We start from the raw sequence: 17631 nt of genomic DNA on the forward strand, positions 1-17631 counted from the left end.
AGTTTTCTGTAATAATTATTTTCCCCTCAAAACTCCTTGGAAAAGGTAAAATTATCGCTGTATCTACTTGCACGGCTTCCGGTAAAGGAGGAAAAAAACCTAGCTGCACGGCTGTCTGCAGTTTTCTCGATTTTTAGCCTAAATAACAAGTTTCTGGCTTTAAAACACTTCCACGATTATTTAGAACAGCCAAGCGACGATTTTTAGCCTGAAAAGCTATGCAACAAGCGGCCCGCAAATGCTCGGCAAAGTATGAACGAAGCGTGGAGTTCGACATTTATGCATCGTTCATTATTTGCCGAGCACCTCGAACACCTCGCTCCCGAACTCTTCGCGAATTTCTCGCAGCCTCTTTTTCATCTTTTCACGTGTCTCCAGAGATTTTCTCGGGGTCCCTTTCTTGCTTTTTTTCTCACGCGATGCGAGGCCGTGTCGAGCTCTGATATTGGCCTTGAGCGCGTAGTATCTCTCTTGTTCCCGAAGTATTAGCTGAAACTCTTCGTCTGAGATATGCCCGTCTTGCAGAGCCTTAGAGACCAGCTCGCTGATCGAGTTTTTCTTACTCTCCGATAAAACCATCGTATCTTCGTGTTTAGCCACCTTGCTCGTAAGACTCCTAGAGACTATCCCTGCGCCTACGCCTACGCCCACGACACCGACCAGCCTAGCGTCCCCTGCCAGCGGACCGCCGATCAGAACCCTATCCCACTCAAAGAGACCCCTACCCCGGCGCTGGAAAGCGCCCCTGCAGCGATGCCGGATGCCACAGACACAGCATGGGTAACGGCAAAAGCGCGCTTATACTTTTTCCGCACCTGTCGATGATGCGTTATCTCGTTGTCTAGAACCGCCTGAGTGTCACATATTTTCTGGAGTCGGAAGCTTTGCACGTCGCCGCCGCTGTGCATACTGGGAAGCGAGGGGTATATGGCACCACCGCTAACGTCGCTGTTTGCCATGTTTGTTACGTCGGAGCTAGGTTAGCTTTAATACAAGGCGAACGGGCTTGCCCTTAAAGTCCACCCGTCTACCGTAGTTATCCCTTATCCATATTTGGATACTCGAGACAAACTCAGAGGAAGTTGCTGCGACACAAACGGGGATGTCAGGCCCATAGACAACTTTCTCGTGCGGCCTCCCGCGGGTTTCTAAGCAAGCGAGAACGTTTGAAGGCTCGTCTAAGGCGAGGCATTGCGTGCGGTCTACGATATCGCAGCAGATGTAGAGGGCCTCTATTTTCGGCAAAGCCACCTTAAGTGGGGGTCCCTCCAAGAGCAGTGCGAGGCCCCGCTCCCCCAACTGATTGTCTTCAGCCTCTAGGCCAAATAGTGCGCAAAGCTCGGCATTCAGGAACGCAACGCCATTGGACATAAGCGCGATCTTCCCGGTGAGGAGATCCAGCTTCGCGGTCAGAATCCTGCTTTCAGCGCGGTTGATCGTTTCCACGATGGACTCGGCCGTGTGGTGTCCGGCTGGCAGAGTAGCGATGGGCGGGAGGGCGGATATAGTCGAAAGCTGATGCTCCCGCTCGAGATTATACCAGCTGTTAAACAGCGAGACGTGCCGGAGCGCCACGAAGCGTGGGTGCCTTATCGGCCGCTCGAAGTAGAGCGCCTGTTCGCCTTTGGTGAGCACAGTATGTAGGACCACCATTGTATTGAACACCGCCCGCCTTCGTGTTTAATAGGACTGAGCATGGATTGGGAAGGCTGGCGGATGCTGAACGAGGAGGCGAAAGGGACGGAAGAGACGAAAAAGGCAAGAACTGCGACGGGAGCCTCTATAGCCGAACATATCAAACACGCTATAGCCGAACAAATCAAACACGCAAAACCCGGTTTCCCTAGATCTCTGACCCTCGGGCAAAAGCTGCTCTACGCAGTGCCCGCGACCCCCGTGGAGAGCACGGCCTCAGACATCACCCCACTACTCACGCAGCTAGAGATACACGTGGCTGAGGACAAATCATTCACGACTAGGGTCCAGGACATATTCAAAGAGACGGTAGTCACGAACAAGTCCGCCAAGGAGTCTCGCTGGTGGCTATCGGAGCCTTCCTATGGGTACTGGCCACAGCAACTCAACTTTGTGGTCTGGTGCGCAACCGCTGGATGCGGGGTGTCCCTAACCGACCCCGCTTTCGCCACGCTCCCCTCTGTCATCAGGGGATTTCTAAGGTTTCACGTCTACTTTACCACGCGGAGGATACTCTACGAGCTCGGCGCCCCCCTGCCTGGCGACAGCCCGTTCACGCAAAAAGATAACCCCTACAAGAAAGCCGCTATCTAGCGTCTATGCATAAAGTTCGGTTTGCCGCGTAAGCCGGGCTTCCGATGGAAAGGCGGGCGGAACCACGGGCTAGGCGATGTGATTGTGTTCTACCCGGGGTAGCAACGTGCACGTGATCCGTGGCTACGACACGGCGGCGGACGAGTACCCGAGCCACCTCAATCTGTTTAGCGACAAAGGTGGGACGTACAATAGTGGGAAGCAGGTGGGTTTCATACGCAACGACGACCACGGGGGCGTGAAATATAGCTGGTTTTCGCCTCCCAAAGGTGAGGGGTTGACAAAAGCAGGGCTAGGAAGACTCGATCGCTCGGTCGAGGCGTTCGTCTACACAGTGCTTGGAGCGCAGGTGAGCGTCCGTTCCTCTATCGCGGGGGTCGGCACTCGCGGTGACCGCGGCGTATTACTTGTTCCGATAATTGCTTTGCTTTCGACGGACCAAGAATGCGGCTACGGCTAGAATGAGCAGCCACGCATTTTCGCCAAGGAATTTCACCGCTTCTCCAGCAGCCTTAAACACGAAGTTCGCGATGCCGCCTGCTAGCCCAGTGAGATGCTCGCCTAGCTTTTTCCCGATAGCCTTAAGCCCGTTACCAACCCCTCTGGCCACGGAGGAGAGCGACTTGCCGAGCGACGTCACAATGGCCGCGATCGTCGTCGCTACGGCCAACCCGATAGCGGTGACGGTAAAGCCGTACTTTTTGAAAATGGCTTTGATGCGCTCTCTGAGCGGCTTTTGGTTCTCGAGCTCTCGGTTTTTGCGTTCTAGTTCGTCGATCTCGGATAGCCTTTCCTCGTTGCGCTCACGGGCCTCTTGGCGGCGACTCTCTGACGTGTTAGGGTCGTCGATGGTCTGCCTGTCTGTGGTTACCACCCCTTGCAGCTCTTGGACTCGTTCTGTGTTCCCCTGACCACATCGCCAGCTTGAAGCCTTTCAGCTTCAGTCTCGTACCCAGACGCCGCGCGATGCATGACGGTCAGGATGCGGTTTTGGGGTAGGAATTCGCTTGACGTCTGGCAGAACTCAGGAAATATCTTGCAGCAGCGTTTTTATGACCGTTTTTCTACTTTTTTGCGCATAAGTCCAAGTGCCTACACATGCTCTTTGGCCAAGCTCACCGACTTCTTCGGATCCCAAGCCGCCTCGTACCCAGGCTTCTTGTGGCGCCACTCTCCATACCTCGGATTTCGCTCCACGAGCTTTACACCACTGGGCACCGCCTTTGCGTATATGGCATCTGTGCACACCCGGAGGACGTCTTCGCGAGGAATCCGCCTCAACATGCGTCGCAACGCTATGTTTGTGTACGCCAAGACGAAGGCCCTGATATGGTACCTTGTGAGCGTCGGACAACGTCTTTGTATTGGATCAGATGGGCCCCGTCGGCATGCTCGAAGTTAAGTAAGTGGTCGGTGCCCGCAAGGAGGTTTGTCAGATACGCTGCTTCTTCACGGTCGCGAACTACGATCGAGGACTCGTCGCCATGGCGAGCGCACTTGCCTACGAAACGGACAGCGAGATCTCGACCTCAGGATACTGCGAGTCTTCGCTACTCGCGCTAGAGTGGGGGAACCTGATGGAGTCCTTTTTTCCGACGCTATCCAATACCTCCCTTGCCGTGGCCATGACGAGGTCACCCGAGTCTAACAGGTCCTTGAGCTCTGGCTTGGTGATCCAGCCCTCGTTTTGTTCCAAGTGCTGCCCTACCCTCCCGGAAGTGTAGGGGTGGCAGGCCTCAGAGAACTCAGAGAACTCCCACTCGGTCAGCTGAATGACCCCGGTTAGTTGAAGAACCTCGCTCGCTCAATGGCCGTCCCACAACATCCGCGATACGATACACGTTCGTAGGGAAGCCGTATTTCCGTACCAGGTCAACGGCGTCCGAGGCGCCGCCGAAGACACTGTCCTCGCATCCTAGGTACGCCGCACGCATTTCGATGTGCGCATGAGTCTGCGCCCCTAAGTTTTCCTTGCTATTCCACACTTTGGACTCAACCTGCGCCGCTTGTGTTTAAGAGGCGTTGGCCTGATGTTCTCTCTTTGGATCCACTTCTTGAAACGATACCCTATTGCGCCACCCATCGAGTGCGTAGCTTCGATGTACTCTTGGTAGGCTGGGTGATCATCTGGGAGCCATTGAGGATCATGTCCCGTCTCGTCTGTAAACGCCCTGTCGATAGCCACGCTGTCCCGTTCCGATCGGTACAGTTTGCCTTCGTGCGTGACTATAACGCGCCCGCATATCCAGATCCTCGTGCTTCTGGGGATCGCCCTGTTTATAAAGCGAATGAGCGCCTCTCGCACTTTTGCCTCGCGCGTTTTCGTGGCGGCACTGGTTTAAGCCTTCTCCTGACGTAGCGAACGAAGCTCATCCTCAGCCTCGAAGTCTAGGCCGTGGACGCTCGTGATCGCAGGTGGTTCAGTCGAAAGCTCCGCCCAGGCGTGGTTATTGTGGCAAGGGACAGTGAACCTCGCATTAGTCTTGTACTTCCCCGAGTCCCACATAACGTTGCCCAGGGCGTCCACGGCTACTAGCTTTATCTCGAGCTTCTTTTCCATCTCAAAGAGGTCTTCTTTGGTGCATACCGTAGTAGCCAGCTTCTTGTCCAATCGCTCGGGGATCGGGGATCTTGCCTCGTGTCTTGGTTAGACCAAGGGAGCGTGAGGTACTGCGATTCCTCAAAAAGCCGGCAACATAACTCACAACACAGTTAGCGAAGGCGTCACTCCCTCTCGCTCAAACATTGGCCCAGGCTCCCCATTTTGCTCAGGTTAAGGGCTAAGCTCGTATCTCACGTAAACGAGGTACTCTCGTCCTTTCTCCCAAATACCCGCATCGATACCTTCCAGGGCGCCGACTGCGATTTGGTCTCCTCTTTTGACTAATGACCCACCAATCTTGTGTTCCGAGCGCCCTTCCTCCTCTGTGATTGGCGCCAATGGCTCTGCGGGGGCCTTAACAACGTCCGTAAAGAGTCTGTAACGCCGGTCAGGGTCTACCATCTCAAGCACCGGTGGCAACACTGCGTTTGCCCGCAGAGACTCGCTCGTGCGAGACCCACCACACCGAGCCATCGTCATCGATATCAGTCCCCCGCATAACCGGCTTTGGAGCAATGACTCCTGCTCCACCAAGATCTCGTATCTCCTGGTAAACACCGTCGCTTATGTCTAGGCCCCGAAGAGTGGCATCCACGCTTGGGAACCGAAGGTGGGCGCCGCCGACGAAGAGAGAATAGTACTCCTCGGGATCTAAACCCTCTGGGCCCTTTTGCTTTAGAAGCGGGTCGAACTCGCGCCACGGCTCCTGCTTCGCGGCCTCTTCGTCAGCTTCTCGCCGACGCGCTTCTGCCGGAACGAGCGGCTTAAGCAGCTTGTGCCTGAAATTCTCGGGGATGTCCTCGTCCAGGATGTTCTGGACCAACCCTGCTAGTGCGGCAGGCGCCTCTTTGTCAGGCATGCTATTGAGAATCTCCTCTATGTAAGCGTCCATGTTTGGGTATGCCTTGTGCCACCCAGTCTCGAATTGCCCGTACCGCGGGCTACGATGTCAGACAGGACGAGTGTTTGGGTATGCCTTTTGCCACCCAGTCTCTAATTGCCCGTATCGCGGGCTACGATATCAGACAGGACGAGTGCGAACTGTTCCCGAGCGCGCCTCTCGGTGCCGCGCATCCTCTGCCCTACACGATTCGCTCCGCAGGGGCGGCACAACCGCGTCTCCGACTGCGTCCCTATGCCGCAGATCCTGCACGGCATGGGGAGGGGGCTGCCCTTACGGAGCCTTTGGAGGTGCACCTTGCAGTAGGTGTCCATGCACCTCTGGCCACACGTGTTTGCATGGCCGACCTTTAGCCACCCGCAGTAATCTTTTCCGCGCTTCATCCTTTGGATGCTCGGTATACTATAGGACAGACGAGGGTCTAATTGCAAGGTTCCCACATGTTACCACACAAGGGGGCCAGCCGGGGGTGGGGGGCTCGGCGGGGCGTGGCGCGCCTCCCAGCCTTGAAACGGGGGTGGGGGGCTCGGCGGGGCGTGGCGCACCTCCCAGCCCGTTCTATGAAATGACCCAGTCCCCCCCTAGTGCATCTACTTTTTTTTTCCTTGCACAGCTGTTATGGCGAAAACTAGGTGTCGAACTCCACGCTTCGTTCACACTGTGCCGAGCATTTGCGGGTCACTCAATGCACAGCTTTTCAAGCTAAAAAACATCTCTTGACTGTTCTTAATAATCGTGGAAGTGTTTCAAAGCCAAAAATTTGTTATTTAGGCTAAAAATCGAGAAAATGGGAGACAGCCGTGCAGCTAGTTTTTTTTTTCGTCCTTTACCGGAAGCCGTGCAAGTAGACACAGCGTAAAATTATTCATATATAAGTCATGGAAGATATTACACAAATCATCAATAGCAATAATATCTTAAATATTATTGAATGCATTAGACTAATAAACATTTGTTGAAATCTCTGGCTGGAAGTTCTTATATACAGGGCTGACAGGGGGATCTGAGAGCGTGTTTCCGAATCGCTCCATGCTTTCGCAACCACGGCCCGAATCAACCTGCAAATCCACAAATCACAGCTACTTTTTCCTGGATTTTTGTACGGTGAAGGTCACGCTACCCTCCTGCGCAGAGCTTTCTGTGTCGCTTGTTTAAGGCCCTGTCACACGTACGTTTTTTCTCTTGCCACCTGTCTCGCAAAAAAAAAACTGTTGCAGGTTGCACGCGCATTTTGCAACTTGATTTGCATTTCTCACTTCATTTCACACTTCACGTGCGACAGCGCGCGCGTGAGACCTGCAACATTTTTTTTGCGAGACAAGTTGCAGCCGAAAAGTCTACGTGTGACAGGGCCTTTACGAGCAAAGTAAACGAGCGACACAGTCTTGCGCCGGAGGGTAAGCTCACGCAACCGGTCTGTCAGGCATCCGGTGGATTACTATAGTTCTTGTCAAATTATCGCCTAAAATGAAGCATTTATTTATAAATGTCTTTAAGAGGCAGCCGAATTTTCGGATGGAGAAGTTGGAAGAGGATTAGGGACTGTGCAATAATTATTAAGGGGGAGGGGGGGGGTAAGGGCTTACTTAAATTGACATCAAAATGTTTGTTTTGTATCTATCAAATGACTAAAAATGTCACCTATCCCTTTAAGCACAGAATCGACGTAAATTTTTCAGTCTCAGTAAGGACCACCCTGTTCTATTAATCACTACATATCTCTCATCCCATCCCAAGACGACAAATGGATAAGATTCATCACTCTTGAAGTGGAGGTATCTTTTAGATAAAACAAAACGAACCGCCGCGTAATAACAATCGCAGGTCTATGGGCCTGTGTTAAACTATTTTTAGGTAAATATTACTCGATCCATTTTAATTATTAGACAAAAAAAAAGAAAATTCCAACTCTGGACCATTTCCAGAAAAAGAAAATTCTCAGATTCTCCAATAAAACGCTTTGCGCTTGTAGGTACTTAACTGTATATAGACAGGAAATTATTATTCAGCAACTTTCCCTATGCGGTGCTGATGTTTATCCTTATGCATTAGGAAGCAAGTGGATACAGGTAGAATGTAGGAGGGGAGAGGTAATTTTTTAAGAACATGAGGGGTGTCAAAGCTAAACTCATAAACTTGACGCTGTTGGAGGGGGTTCCTACGTAATGTTTCATTATTCAAAGTTCTCTTATGCCCCCCTCCCCCCCTCCTGATAATTATTGCACAGTCCCTTAGACAGCATGCTTACAGCAACCAAGCCAATGTTACCAGGTGGGTGCCCCTTATGGAAGTTTCCGTTTGATCTGAGTGTCCTTTCATATTCATAGGTACCCACAAAGGAAACGCGCTACATAGCAAGAATACCGTCTTTCCTCTGTGGAGTTCTACAGGTAATGCCCAGTCTAGCGATAGGGTGCTGAGTATTACCACTCACTTGGCAGTTGAACTCCAGTCGCACATGGATGTTCATATGTTCAGCAAATCAAATTTCACTGTATTTCACTCGAAACATTTGTCAGAATGAAAGAGAACAATAGGATAGTTATGTGTTTTTATTTATGTTATAATAATTTTATATGAGCGGCTAGCATTCTGGGTAGTGCAAAGGCTTGTTTACAATCACCGATTTGTCAGGCCGATTTTGTGTGTTTGTTTTCAGTGCCTTCTGAAATTATGGCGCGACTCAGGTCGTTGTCGGTCTTTCTTCTAGACCGCATCTTGGACACGAAAAGTCGCAGCTTGTAAATGCTCTGGCTAGACAAATCGGTGCGTGGAAATACGCCAATCGCTTTCACTTTCCACTAATTTTAAAGTGACATTTTTTTAGTATAATTGCATTGCAAAGCGTTAACTATGAGTTCCAGTTAAATCTAAGACTTCCGCACACATTCACAGCAAGTCTTGATCTTCTGCGTTTTCTTTACCCACTCTTCCTGGTACTTATTGTCTCCCAGGGGGATGAAGTTGCCAGTGCGTGTAAGAAGGTCGACGCTCATTGATTCCTGGTAGCATTTGCCCATGTTATAGAAGCATCGGATGCTGTCCGCGTATGCGGCAGGATTGCTTTTAGCACAGCTCAGCTCATTGATGTATTTTGGAAACATGCTTTCATCAAGCCTGGTGACATGTTGGCAGGCGGGGCAGAGGTGTGTACCTTTAGCTGTGGTCATCATACGGCAGTTGACTGAAACTTGCCGCTTGCCTCTCAGCACGGAGCTGACTTTTTTTTTCACGGAGAGCAATTCTCGGACCATCACGCTCCAGAAATTTTTGCTGATTTTCTTTGTTTTTTTGTGTTCAGTACTCTAAAAAGGTAAGGATGTATTTAAAAAAGTATACTATTAAAAATTGCTTTGTGTCTGACGTTGGGAAATAGACCAGAGGGTCGCTCAAAAGAACCAAAGTTTTTCATACCGACCCTCTATCCCTAGTTTTAAGAAACAATTTCACCCCAAGAGTGGCAATGAAACTATAACAAAGAACTTCTTGTCTCTCTATCCCTACCCTCCCTAATAGAGGGTCGTTCAAAAGAACCAAAGTTTTTCACATATCCTACCCATAATTCCACCATCACAAGTTTAATTGGGGAAAAGTGGCAATGAAATTATAACAAAGAACTTTGTCTGTGTTCCTACCCCACTTTTTTTAAATCAGTCGCGTGGGGCGCATAGGCTACCCCCCTCGACCGTCAGAAGGCTATTTTTCTTTATTTTGCCCGATTATTTACTAACTTCATTAAAGGTAACGACCCCAAACCGCATCACGTTGTTTTCTATAAGGCAAATAGAGTTATACTTACCTCGCTTTCGAGCAGGTCATCAAAGTTTTCCTCTGCTTCTTCCAGTGTGACCGCCACATAATGCCGATTGTATCCACCTATTCCCTCCAACTTCTTGACGAGTTCCTTCTCATCAGGTACAATGCACTGGATTTTCTTCCCGTCTGGTGTGACCACCGTGTGGGTCTTGTTGCTGTTGGCGCATGGGTGTTTCGGTGCTGGCTGCGGGGGCGAGGGCTTAGGCAGGGCGCATTCTCGAGCAAACTCCTTTGTTCCCTCTCGGTCTTCTTCCTCACCGTCGTCTTGAATGATCGACGAGCGAAGAAATTGCTTGCCTAACTTTCCGTGCAGTATATCGTTGACGACTTTGCTTGAGGCAACGTTGATTAACGTTACAATCGCCATGCAGGAAAATATGAAAGTGAGATGCATCTAAATAGATAAAAATTGTTACCATCGCCATGCAGGAAAGATGAAAGTGAGATGCATCTGAATAGATAAAAATTGATAAATATTGGCCTCAATTTACCACGGCAGCGGCGTGGATACCTAAAATCAAATAAATGTTCTGGAACATATATATATAATTTTTTTTTTGGGGGGGGGGGGGGGTGACCACTGAGCGTTATTGAAGAAAAGCCTAAGCTACGGCTCTGCACGGCAAGCATCCTTTCTATCCGTATCGTATTTTCCCCTAGCTGTTAGCAGGGGGTGACGATATAGGAGTGGGCGCATAGAGGTGTGCACATCCCCAACTCGACCCCCCAAAACAGTCTTCTTAAATAATCTTTAACTTTTACAATACGCCCCTCGTAACAAATTATGCAGTTCGCATAGTTTAAATTAAGAGTCTTCCTTTGCGTAGATCTTTTGAAGATTTTATAAATGAAAGCAGTAACAGTTGCATTTTGTGTGATGCAAGCAACTAAGAGTTCTAGACAATTCCTCATTTGGGAACTTGATACGGGTGGTAAAGGGTAGGGTATGGATCACGTTTCACGGACCGGGCAAAATGTCTTTTTCACGTTTCACGGAACGAAAAATGGCCTTTTAAATAGTGAAATCACACTTCACGGACGTCGGAATGGACGTTTTCACATTTCTCGTAGGGTGAAAAAAGCCAAATCTCGTTTCACGAAAATACCCTTTACCACCCTGTTAATATGTAGGTGAAAGAGAATTGTCTGTTGCAAGATACAGGCAACTTAAATGTAGGTCAATAAATTTATGGTGAGAAAGAAGAATAAAGGTCTCAAAATTTTTCAAACAAAGACTATTGCAAATAATTGGTTGCCATAAAAGTTGCCTAGAGACGAGAAATGAATCCTCCTTACGGTAAAGTGAAAAAAGTAACCCTTAAAAAGGTTTTGAATATTCTTTTGCCAAAAAACTTCAAATCTATTTTTTTTTATTAACACTTTTAAAAGAGGATAAGAGAGCGTTCGTTTAAGGAGACTTCGTGAATCACAAGGCTCAAGTGTAATGATACTCTTTCATAACCGTTACCATGATATTAATTACAACTAAGGGTGCTTGTTTAACGGAGATAAAAAGGTTATAGAAACTTTGTATGTGTTATTTGTCAGGCAGCAATTAAGGTTGTTAATAAAATGGGTAAAAAACATAAGATAAACGCTCAGTGGCGAGGGGCGGACGCATACTTCCAAAACTTCTTGTGATTTAAATTGTCTCGTTTTCAATTATAGCGTGCACTAGATAGAAAATATCATAACAACACTTACAATTGGATGTATATCCAAATTTCTCTTACCGTCTTATTCAACAGCTTCTCTTCTTTTTCCGTGGCCTGTTTCCTGCCTTGTCGCGAGAACCTTTGTCCAATCAACCGGGACAACAGGGTCCTTAAATAATCAGTAAGGGCTAACCGGGACAATGCTATCACATGTATAATCAATTGGCACCAAGAGAGTAAGCAATTAACGATTATTGCCCCTTCGAGTGCTTTTGAGAAAATATAATATGACAATAAATAACACCGCAAAGTGCCTTTTGACATGTCAACAGAGAGGGGTACTAAAAACTATGCGTATTTATGGCTGAATATGATCAGTATAGAAATGGAAGATGGGCTAGCTTTTGACCTTGAGCTGAAATCGTTACCTTCGTGTTCGCAAATTGACAACTGTCATGTGTCACAAAACGCCCCCGACCCCCTCCCTCCCCGCTATAGAAATCAAATTTGAAAGGCACGCAATAAAGGGAAAGGTTCTGCACGCATGACTTAATGTATCATTTAGACTACCAAAGGATTTATAATTGGTTCTCAATGACGTGTCGAGTTTCTAAATCAAATTTCAAGTCTAAGAAACGAACGGTTTTAATTACGCTATTTCTGGAGGCTACAAAATATAATACTAATCAATTAAAATATAATAAAATATATATAATAAGGCTACAAAATATAATACTAATCAATTAAAATATAATTCATCAAAATAATTTTTAATTTTGGGGGGCTCTAAACGTGGTGTCGTGTTCCTAAATAAACTGTAAAATCGATACAAAGTTCTACATCTACTTTCAGAATACCCTGCAAGCCGGCTCTTCTGTGTATTTTCGTTGTTCAGGATCCCCGAGTCGCAAAAAATCCGCTACCCCAAAACAGGAATTTCCGAATTAACCCACTGGGGGGGGGGGGGGGGGGGTAACGACGTCCAGCAAAGGCCTGGATAACACGATTGTCTAATGCTAAGGAAAAAAATATGGTAAATGATTTAACGCCCGCTATCTAAAGAACGCCTCCTATCCAATGAACGCCCCCTAAGCTCCGTGCAAACTGACGCTGGCAAGACGTTAGCCCACTGTTTAACACTGTGTTGGGAGGTACTGGCTGGTGCCGAGTGTTGACGAAATTTTGATTGAGTTCAAACATTTGGCCAGCGTTTCATTTGTCTCGTGGTCATTCGAGCATATCACAGCGTAGCCGGCGCAGTTTGCACACGAACCCATCAATGCTGGGCTCATTTGCATCGTTTGCATAGAAAAAAATAACTCCGTCCGAATTATGCTATCATTTCTAAAAGAATAAACGTTACCGCATCTAAAATAAAAAAAAAAACATCGCAAATTTTTGGTCGTGAAACCGATATATGACTGAAATGTATCGTACAGTACACAATCCAATTGTTTTTATCGTCCTCTTATCACTTGTAGTCGTCGACGACCGCTACAACATCAAGGGACGAAATATACCCGAATTTAACCGGAATCCAGCGGAATCTTGAGAAAACACAAGTAAAATGATGGAGTCTTGGGTTGCCTTTGTCCCGTCATGCATCAAACGCAAGTCAAACGTGAACTTATCAAACGTGAACTTATAACCGACATGCTGTTGGGGCAGTTTGCACACCGGCTTAACGGCCAGCAATGCTGGCGGGTGCAGTTTGAACAGGGCTTAAGCTTACAAGATTGTATTGAACGCCACTCTTTAACAAACGCACCTCACTTCTATTAAATGCCCCCCTCCCCTACCCCGCTTCCCTCTCTATCAGGTTAAAAACAAACGACCTAGGAATTCCGTTAATATAAATAAAATTTAATTGCCATCTTGCTCAATCAACACTGGTAAGCGAGTAGCGTCTTGCTCAATGCCAAGAAACGTTTTTATTCATACAGGCGTATCGGGTGTATATTGTTTTTTACAATGTCATCTGATTGTCATGGTCTCTTCAGTGCAGCTATAGAAAGCATAGCACAAATATCTTATGGCTTGTAAATATCATCTGGATGCCATGGTCTCTTCAAGGTTAAGCTAGGGTGGACATACTACTGCAAGCTGGGACGAGCTACATAACAGAAAATGGTCCGCTAAATGGGTAAACGAACCCCCCCCCCCCCACCCCCCCCCCCCCGCTCAAAATCCTGGCTACGAGCCTAACATAGCACTATTATCTAATAGCTTTACTACATGTCATCTAGCTTTAAGTACATGTCATCTGGATGCAATGATCTCTCCAAGGTGTAGCCGAAAACATGTCACCTGGATGCCATGGTCTCTTCAAGCTGTAGCTAGAGTGAATTATCTAATAGCTTCAAGTTAATGTCATCTGGATGCCATGGTCTCTTCAAGGTGTAGCCAAGTACATGTCATCTGGATGCCATGGTCTCTTCAAGGTGTAGCCAAGTACATGTCATCTGGATGCCATGGTCTCTTCAAGGTATAACCAAGTACATGTCATCTGGATGCCATTGTCTCTTCAAGGTGTAGCCAAGTACATGTCATCTGGATGCCATGGTCTCTTCAAGGTGTAGCCAAGTACATGTCATCTGGATGCCATGGTCTCTTCAAGGTGTAGCCAAGCACATGTCATCTGGATGCCATGGTCTCTTCAAGGTGTAGCCAAGTCATGTCATCTGGATGCCATGGTCTCTTCAAGGTGTAGCCAAGTACATGTCATCTGGATGCCATGGTCTCTTCAAGGTGTAGCCAAGTACATGTCATCTGGATGCCATGGTCTCTTCAAGGTGTAGCCAAGTCATGTCATCTGGATGCCATGGTCTCTTCAAGGTGTAGCCAAGTCATGTCATCTGGATGCCATGGTATCTTCAAGGTGTAGCCAAGTACATGTCATCTGGATGCCATGGTCTCTTCAAGGTGGAGCCAAGTCATGTCATCTGGATGCCATGGTCTCTTCAAGGTGTAGCCAAGTACATGTCATCTGGATGCCATGGTCTCTTCAAGGTATAACCAAGTACATGTCATCTGGATGCCATTGTCTCTTCAAGGTTTAGCCAAGTACATGTCATCTGGATGCCATGGTCTCTTCAAGGTGTAGCCAAGTACATGTCATCTGGATGCCATGGTCTCTTCAAGGTGTAGCCAAGTACATGTCATCTGGATGCCATGGTCTCTTCAAGGTGTAGCCAAGTCATGTCATCTGGATGCCATGGTCTCTTCAAGGTGTAGCCAAGTACATGTCATCTGGATGCCATGGTCTCTTCAAGGTGTAGCCAAGTACATGTCATCTGGATGCCATGGTCTCTTCAAGGTGTAGCCAAGTCATGTCATCTGGATGCCATGGTCTCTTCAAGGTGTAGCCAAGTACATGTCATCTGGATGCCATGGTCTCTTCAAGGTGTAGCCAAGTCATGTCATCTGGATGCCATGGTCTCTTCAAGGTGTAGCTGCGACATCCTTTCAATGTCATCAAGACTAAGTCTTCTGCTCCATGATTTAAAGTCCTGCATTAAAAGAATAATTAGAATACATCTATTTCATGGGTTCATGGGTAAAAAAAACATCAAAAAGCTAATCTAGTTTTGAAAAGCTGTGTAGCAGTTTTGTTGATGTGCCTCTCTACATGGCTTTCAGAGACCAGGGGCCGGTTCCTGGAAAGAGGAATAGCGCTAATCTAGGCATAAATCTGCTCTATTCTAGGCATAGATTAAAACCAGGATTACATCGCGTCCCTGAAGGCAGGAATAGCGCTAATCCAGGCATAAAATCGGCATAATTTTATACCACCTAGCGAGAAGGGTATAACTCGCTATTCCGGGAATAAAAGCAACAAACAAAACGGCGGACATGTTATTGTTTGGTAATCTTGCCGGAAGTCCTGCTCAACCGCGTCGGTTCCGTCATTTCCGCATAGAATTAGATGATTACCTATTTTCGCCACAATTAGTGAGAAGCACAAAGCGAAACCATGCACTGAGTCCGACCTTGCAAGTTCTCGTTGCTCTTCGGTACTTTGCATCTGGTAATTTTTCTTGACAGGTTATTGGTGACACGTTTGGACTTCCAAAGTCTACAGTCTCACGTTGTATCACTGACGTGACGTGTCCAAAAACGACTAGTTTATTGTTTGGCCGAAAAGTAACGAGGAAAAAACAGCAATCAAAGAGGCGTTTTTCGCACACTAAGGTTTTTCTGGAGTGATAGGCTGCATCGACGGCACAAATGTTCGCATTCAAGGACCTCTCAGGAACGAGAACCATTTTGTCAGCAGGAAAGGCTTCCATTCCATCAACGTTTAAGCCGTTTGTGACAACAAAGGTGAGTAAAGATTGGTATAAATAAGGGTAGTCGGGAGGGGAGGGTCCTTCCTTCAGCTGCAGATGAAATTTCATATAATCCAATATTGCTTCACTTTTTATTGTTTTATTTTAAATGTTCATTTCAAATAAAGTTTAATGTGAGTAAAGAAAGTTAATGAGCAAAATCTTTATATAAATGTATAGGGAAAGGGGTGACTAAATTTTGTTGGATACAACAGCCCTCATTAGATCAGATCCCCATACTGCTCCCTAATTGGTCACCCTTTTGTAATTACGGTATTTTATATCATTACTTCTCCATGATCAAAGATTACTGTCAAATGAACTATCTTTATTTTAAAGAAAATTTATTATAAGAGATGAAAAAAGATCCTTTGTAATAAATAGAAAGAATACTTTTTAATTTCCTTGTTTTTCACTTTTTCTATTCACCAATGTTGTAACCAAATGGCCTTGAAATGCCCACGACTCTTTTATTATTCAAGATAGTGGAATACACAACAAACTTCAGGCAGAGTACAAGAGCATTGAAGATGGTGTTTTAATTGGTGATAGTGGGTATGGCTGCAAGCCTTTTTTAATGACCTCTTTCCCTCACCCCCACCTACAATGAGGCACTGGGAAAGACAAGGGTGGAGATTGAACAGACACTTGGCGTATTTAAGCGGAGATTCCATCTCACGCATACAGAGATCAGGATGGCTCCCTTGTAGGCAACCCTCCTGATAGGGGCCTGTGCAGTATTGCACAACATTGCAATTATGAGGAATGATGTTTACAATCCGCCCCTTTGGGTTGTCTTTGAGGATGATCAGCCAGATGTACCCCCCCCCCCCCCCTATGAGGGACCAGAAGATGGTCTGAGGATCAGAGAGTACATTTGTGAGAATTATTTTTAATATTTTTAATGTATTCAATACTATGGAATATTTTTACAAGTTGTATGTTAAAGAATAAACTTCAAATTAATCATTTACATTGCAAATGTACAATGTCCTATACTTCTAATAATAAAGAAAGATTGGGTACTATAAAATTGTAAATTTCTAAAGAATATGAATAACAATGGAGGGAAATTGCAAAGGAAATGACAAAATGGCTTAATATATTGTTAATAATGATGAAATTCAAAAAAATTTGAAATTTGCAATGGAATTTGCAAATTCCATCAAAAGCTTTAGAATGGACCATGGAAAGCTGTACTATTGTGTCAAAACTTGAAATACTGTGAACCTGCTGCAAAGGTTTGCAAGTTGAAATGCTGGGTTCAAACATCACAAGAAATTCTTAAATTTTCTTTGTGTTGAATTAAAGGATTTCAAGGGGTTTTGAAAGAAGTAATGACTGTTTTTAAACTTTATTTGAAAAAAAAAACCTTTTGTTCGGCTAAAAAATAATTAATGAAAGAAAGTGTAGTGGGGCACCTCAGGTTAAGGTTTTTGACCTGAAAACATACTTGATTTTACTTTAGGATGTTGTTCATACTATTTCTAATATAAAAGCAAAATCAAACTCAGTCTGAGTTAATGGGGAGTTCGAATTATCCTAGTCCAAGTTTGTCAGATTTCAATAGCAAATTAACAGCTGACTCATCAGGTATGGCTCTGCAAGGTTACCTTATCTTTTGATTAGATTTGAGTACCGACTCTACCCCCTAAATCCCTTATCTTCCAGTTGTCATGCCTTAATCTGTATAGGGTCTGAGCTTCTGACGTCTAGTGCGCTACAGTGGCCATAGTGAGACTTTGTTTGGAAGGTTTGGGAGTATAAAAGGCATGTAGTATCAAGCAGCAAAGAGCAGATAGTTTGACTAATCGTGTGCTAAATGAGCATTTTTGTGGCAAAATATAGCTTTCAGGCAAAGAATAAGCTTGCTAACACTTCAAACCTGATTTTTTCACTGTGTCATGAATGTATTTGGCTCTCAAATTATTCTTGAGTATATATTGGGTGCTTAAGGTGACTACTCCCCACGGCTCTGGTCACCTAATTCCTGTATAACTAACCAGGGACGGTATACTCCCTTCTGGGCAGCTGGAGCTC

At 46.3% G+C, this 17631-nt stretch overlaps 1 protein-coding gene across 1 annotated transcript; it reads right to left on the reverse strand.

The window, feature by feature from the left end:
- Nucleotides 1-8329: 8329 nt before the first annotated feature.
- On the reverse strand, nt 8330-11523 carry LOC5519025. The gene is made up of 3 exons (XM_001638880.3): nt 11342-11523; nt 9592-10002; nt 8330-9097 (listed from the first exon to the last, which is right to left on the reverse strand). The coding sequence occupies exons 2-3, from the start codon at nt 10000-10002 to the stop codon at nt 8663-8665; spliced, it is 846 nt and encodes a 281-aa protein (XP_001638930.3). The 5' UTR covers nt 11342-11523; the 3' UTR covers nt 8330-8662.
- Between the last annotated feature and the right edge of the window lie 6108 nt (nt 11524-17631).

The sequence above is a fragment of the Nematostella vectensis genome, chromosome 1, assembly GCF_932526225.1.
Source record: "Nematostella vectensis chromosome 1, jaNemVect1.1, whole genome shotgun sequence".
NCBI lineage: Eukaryota > Metazoa > Cnidaria > Anthozoa > Actiniaria > Edwardsiidae > Nematostella > Nematostella vectensis.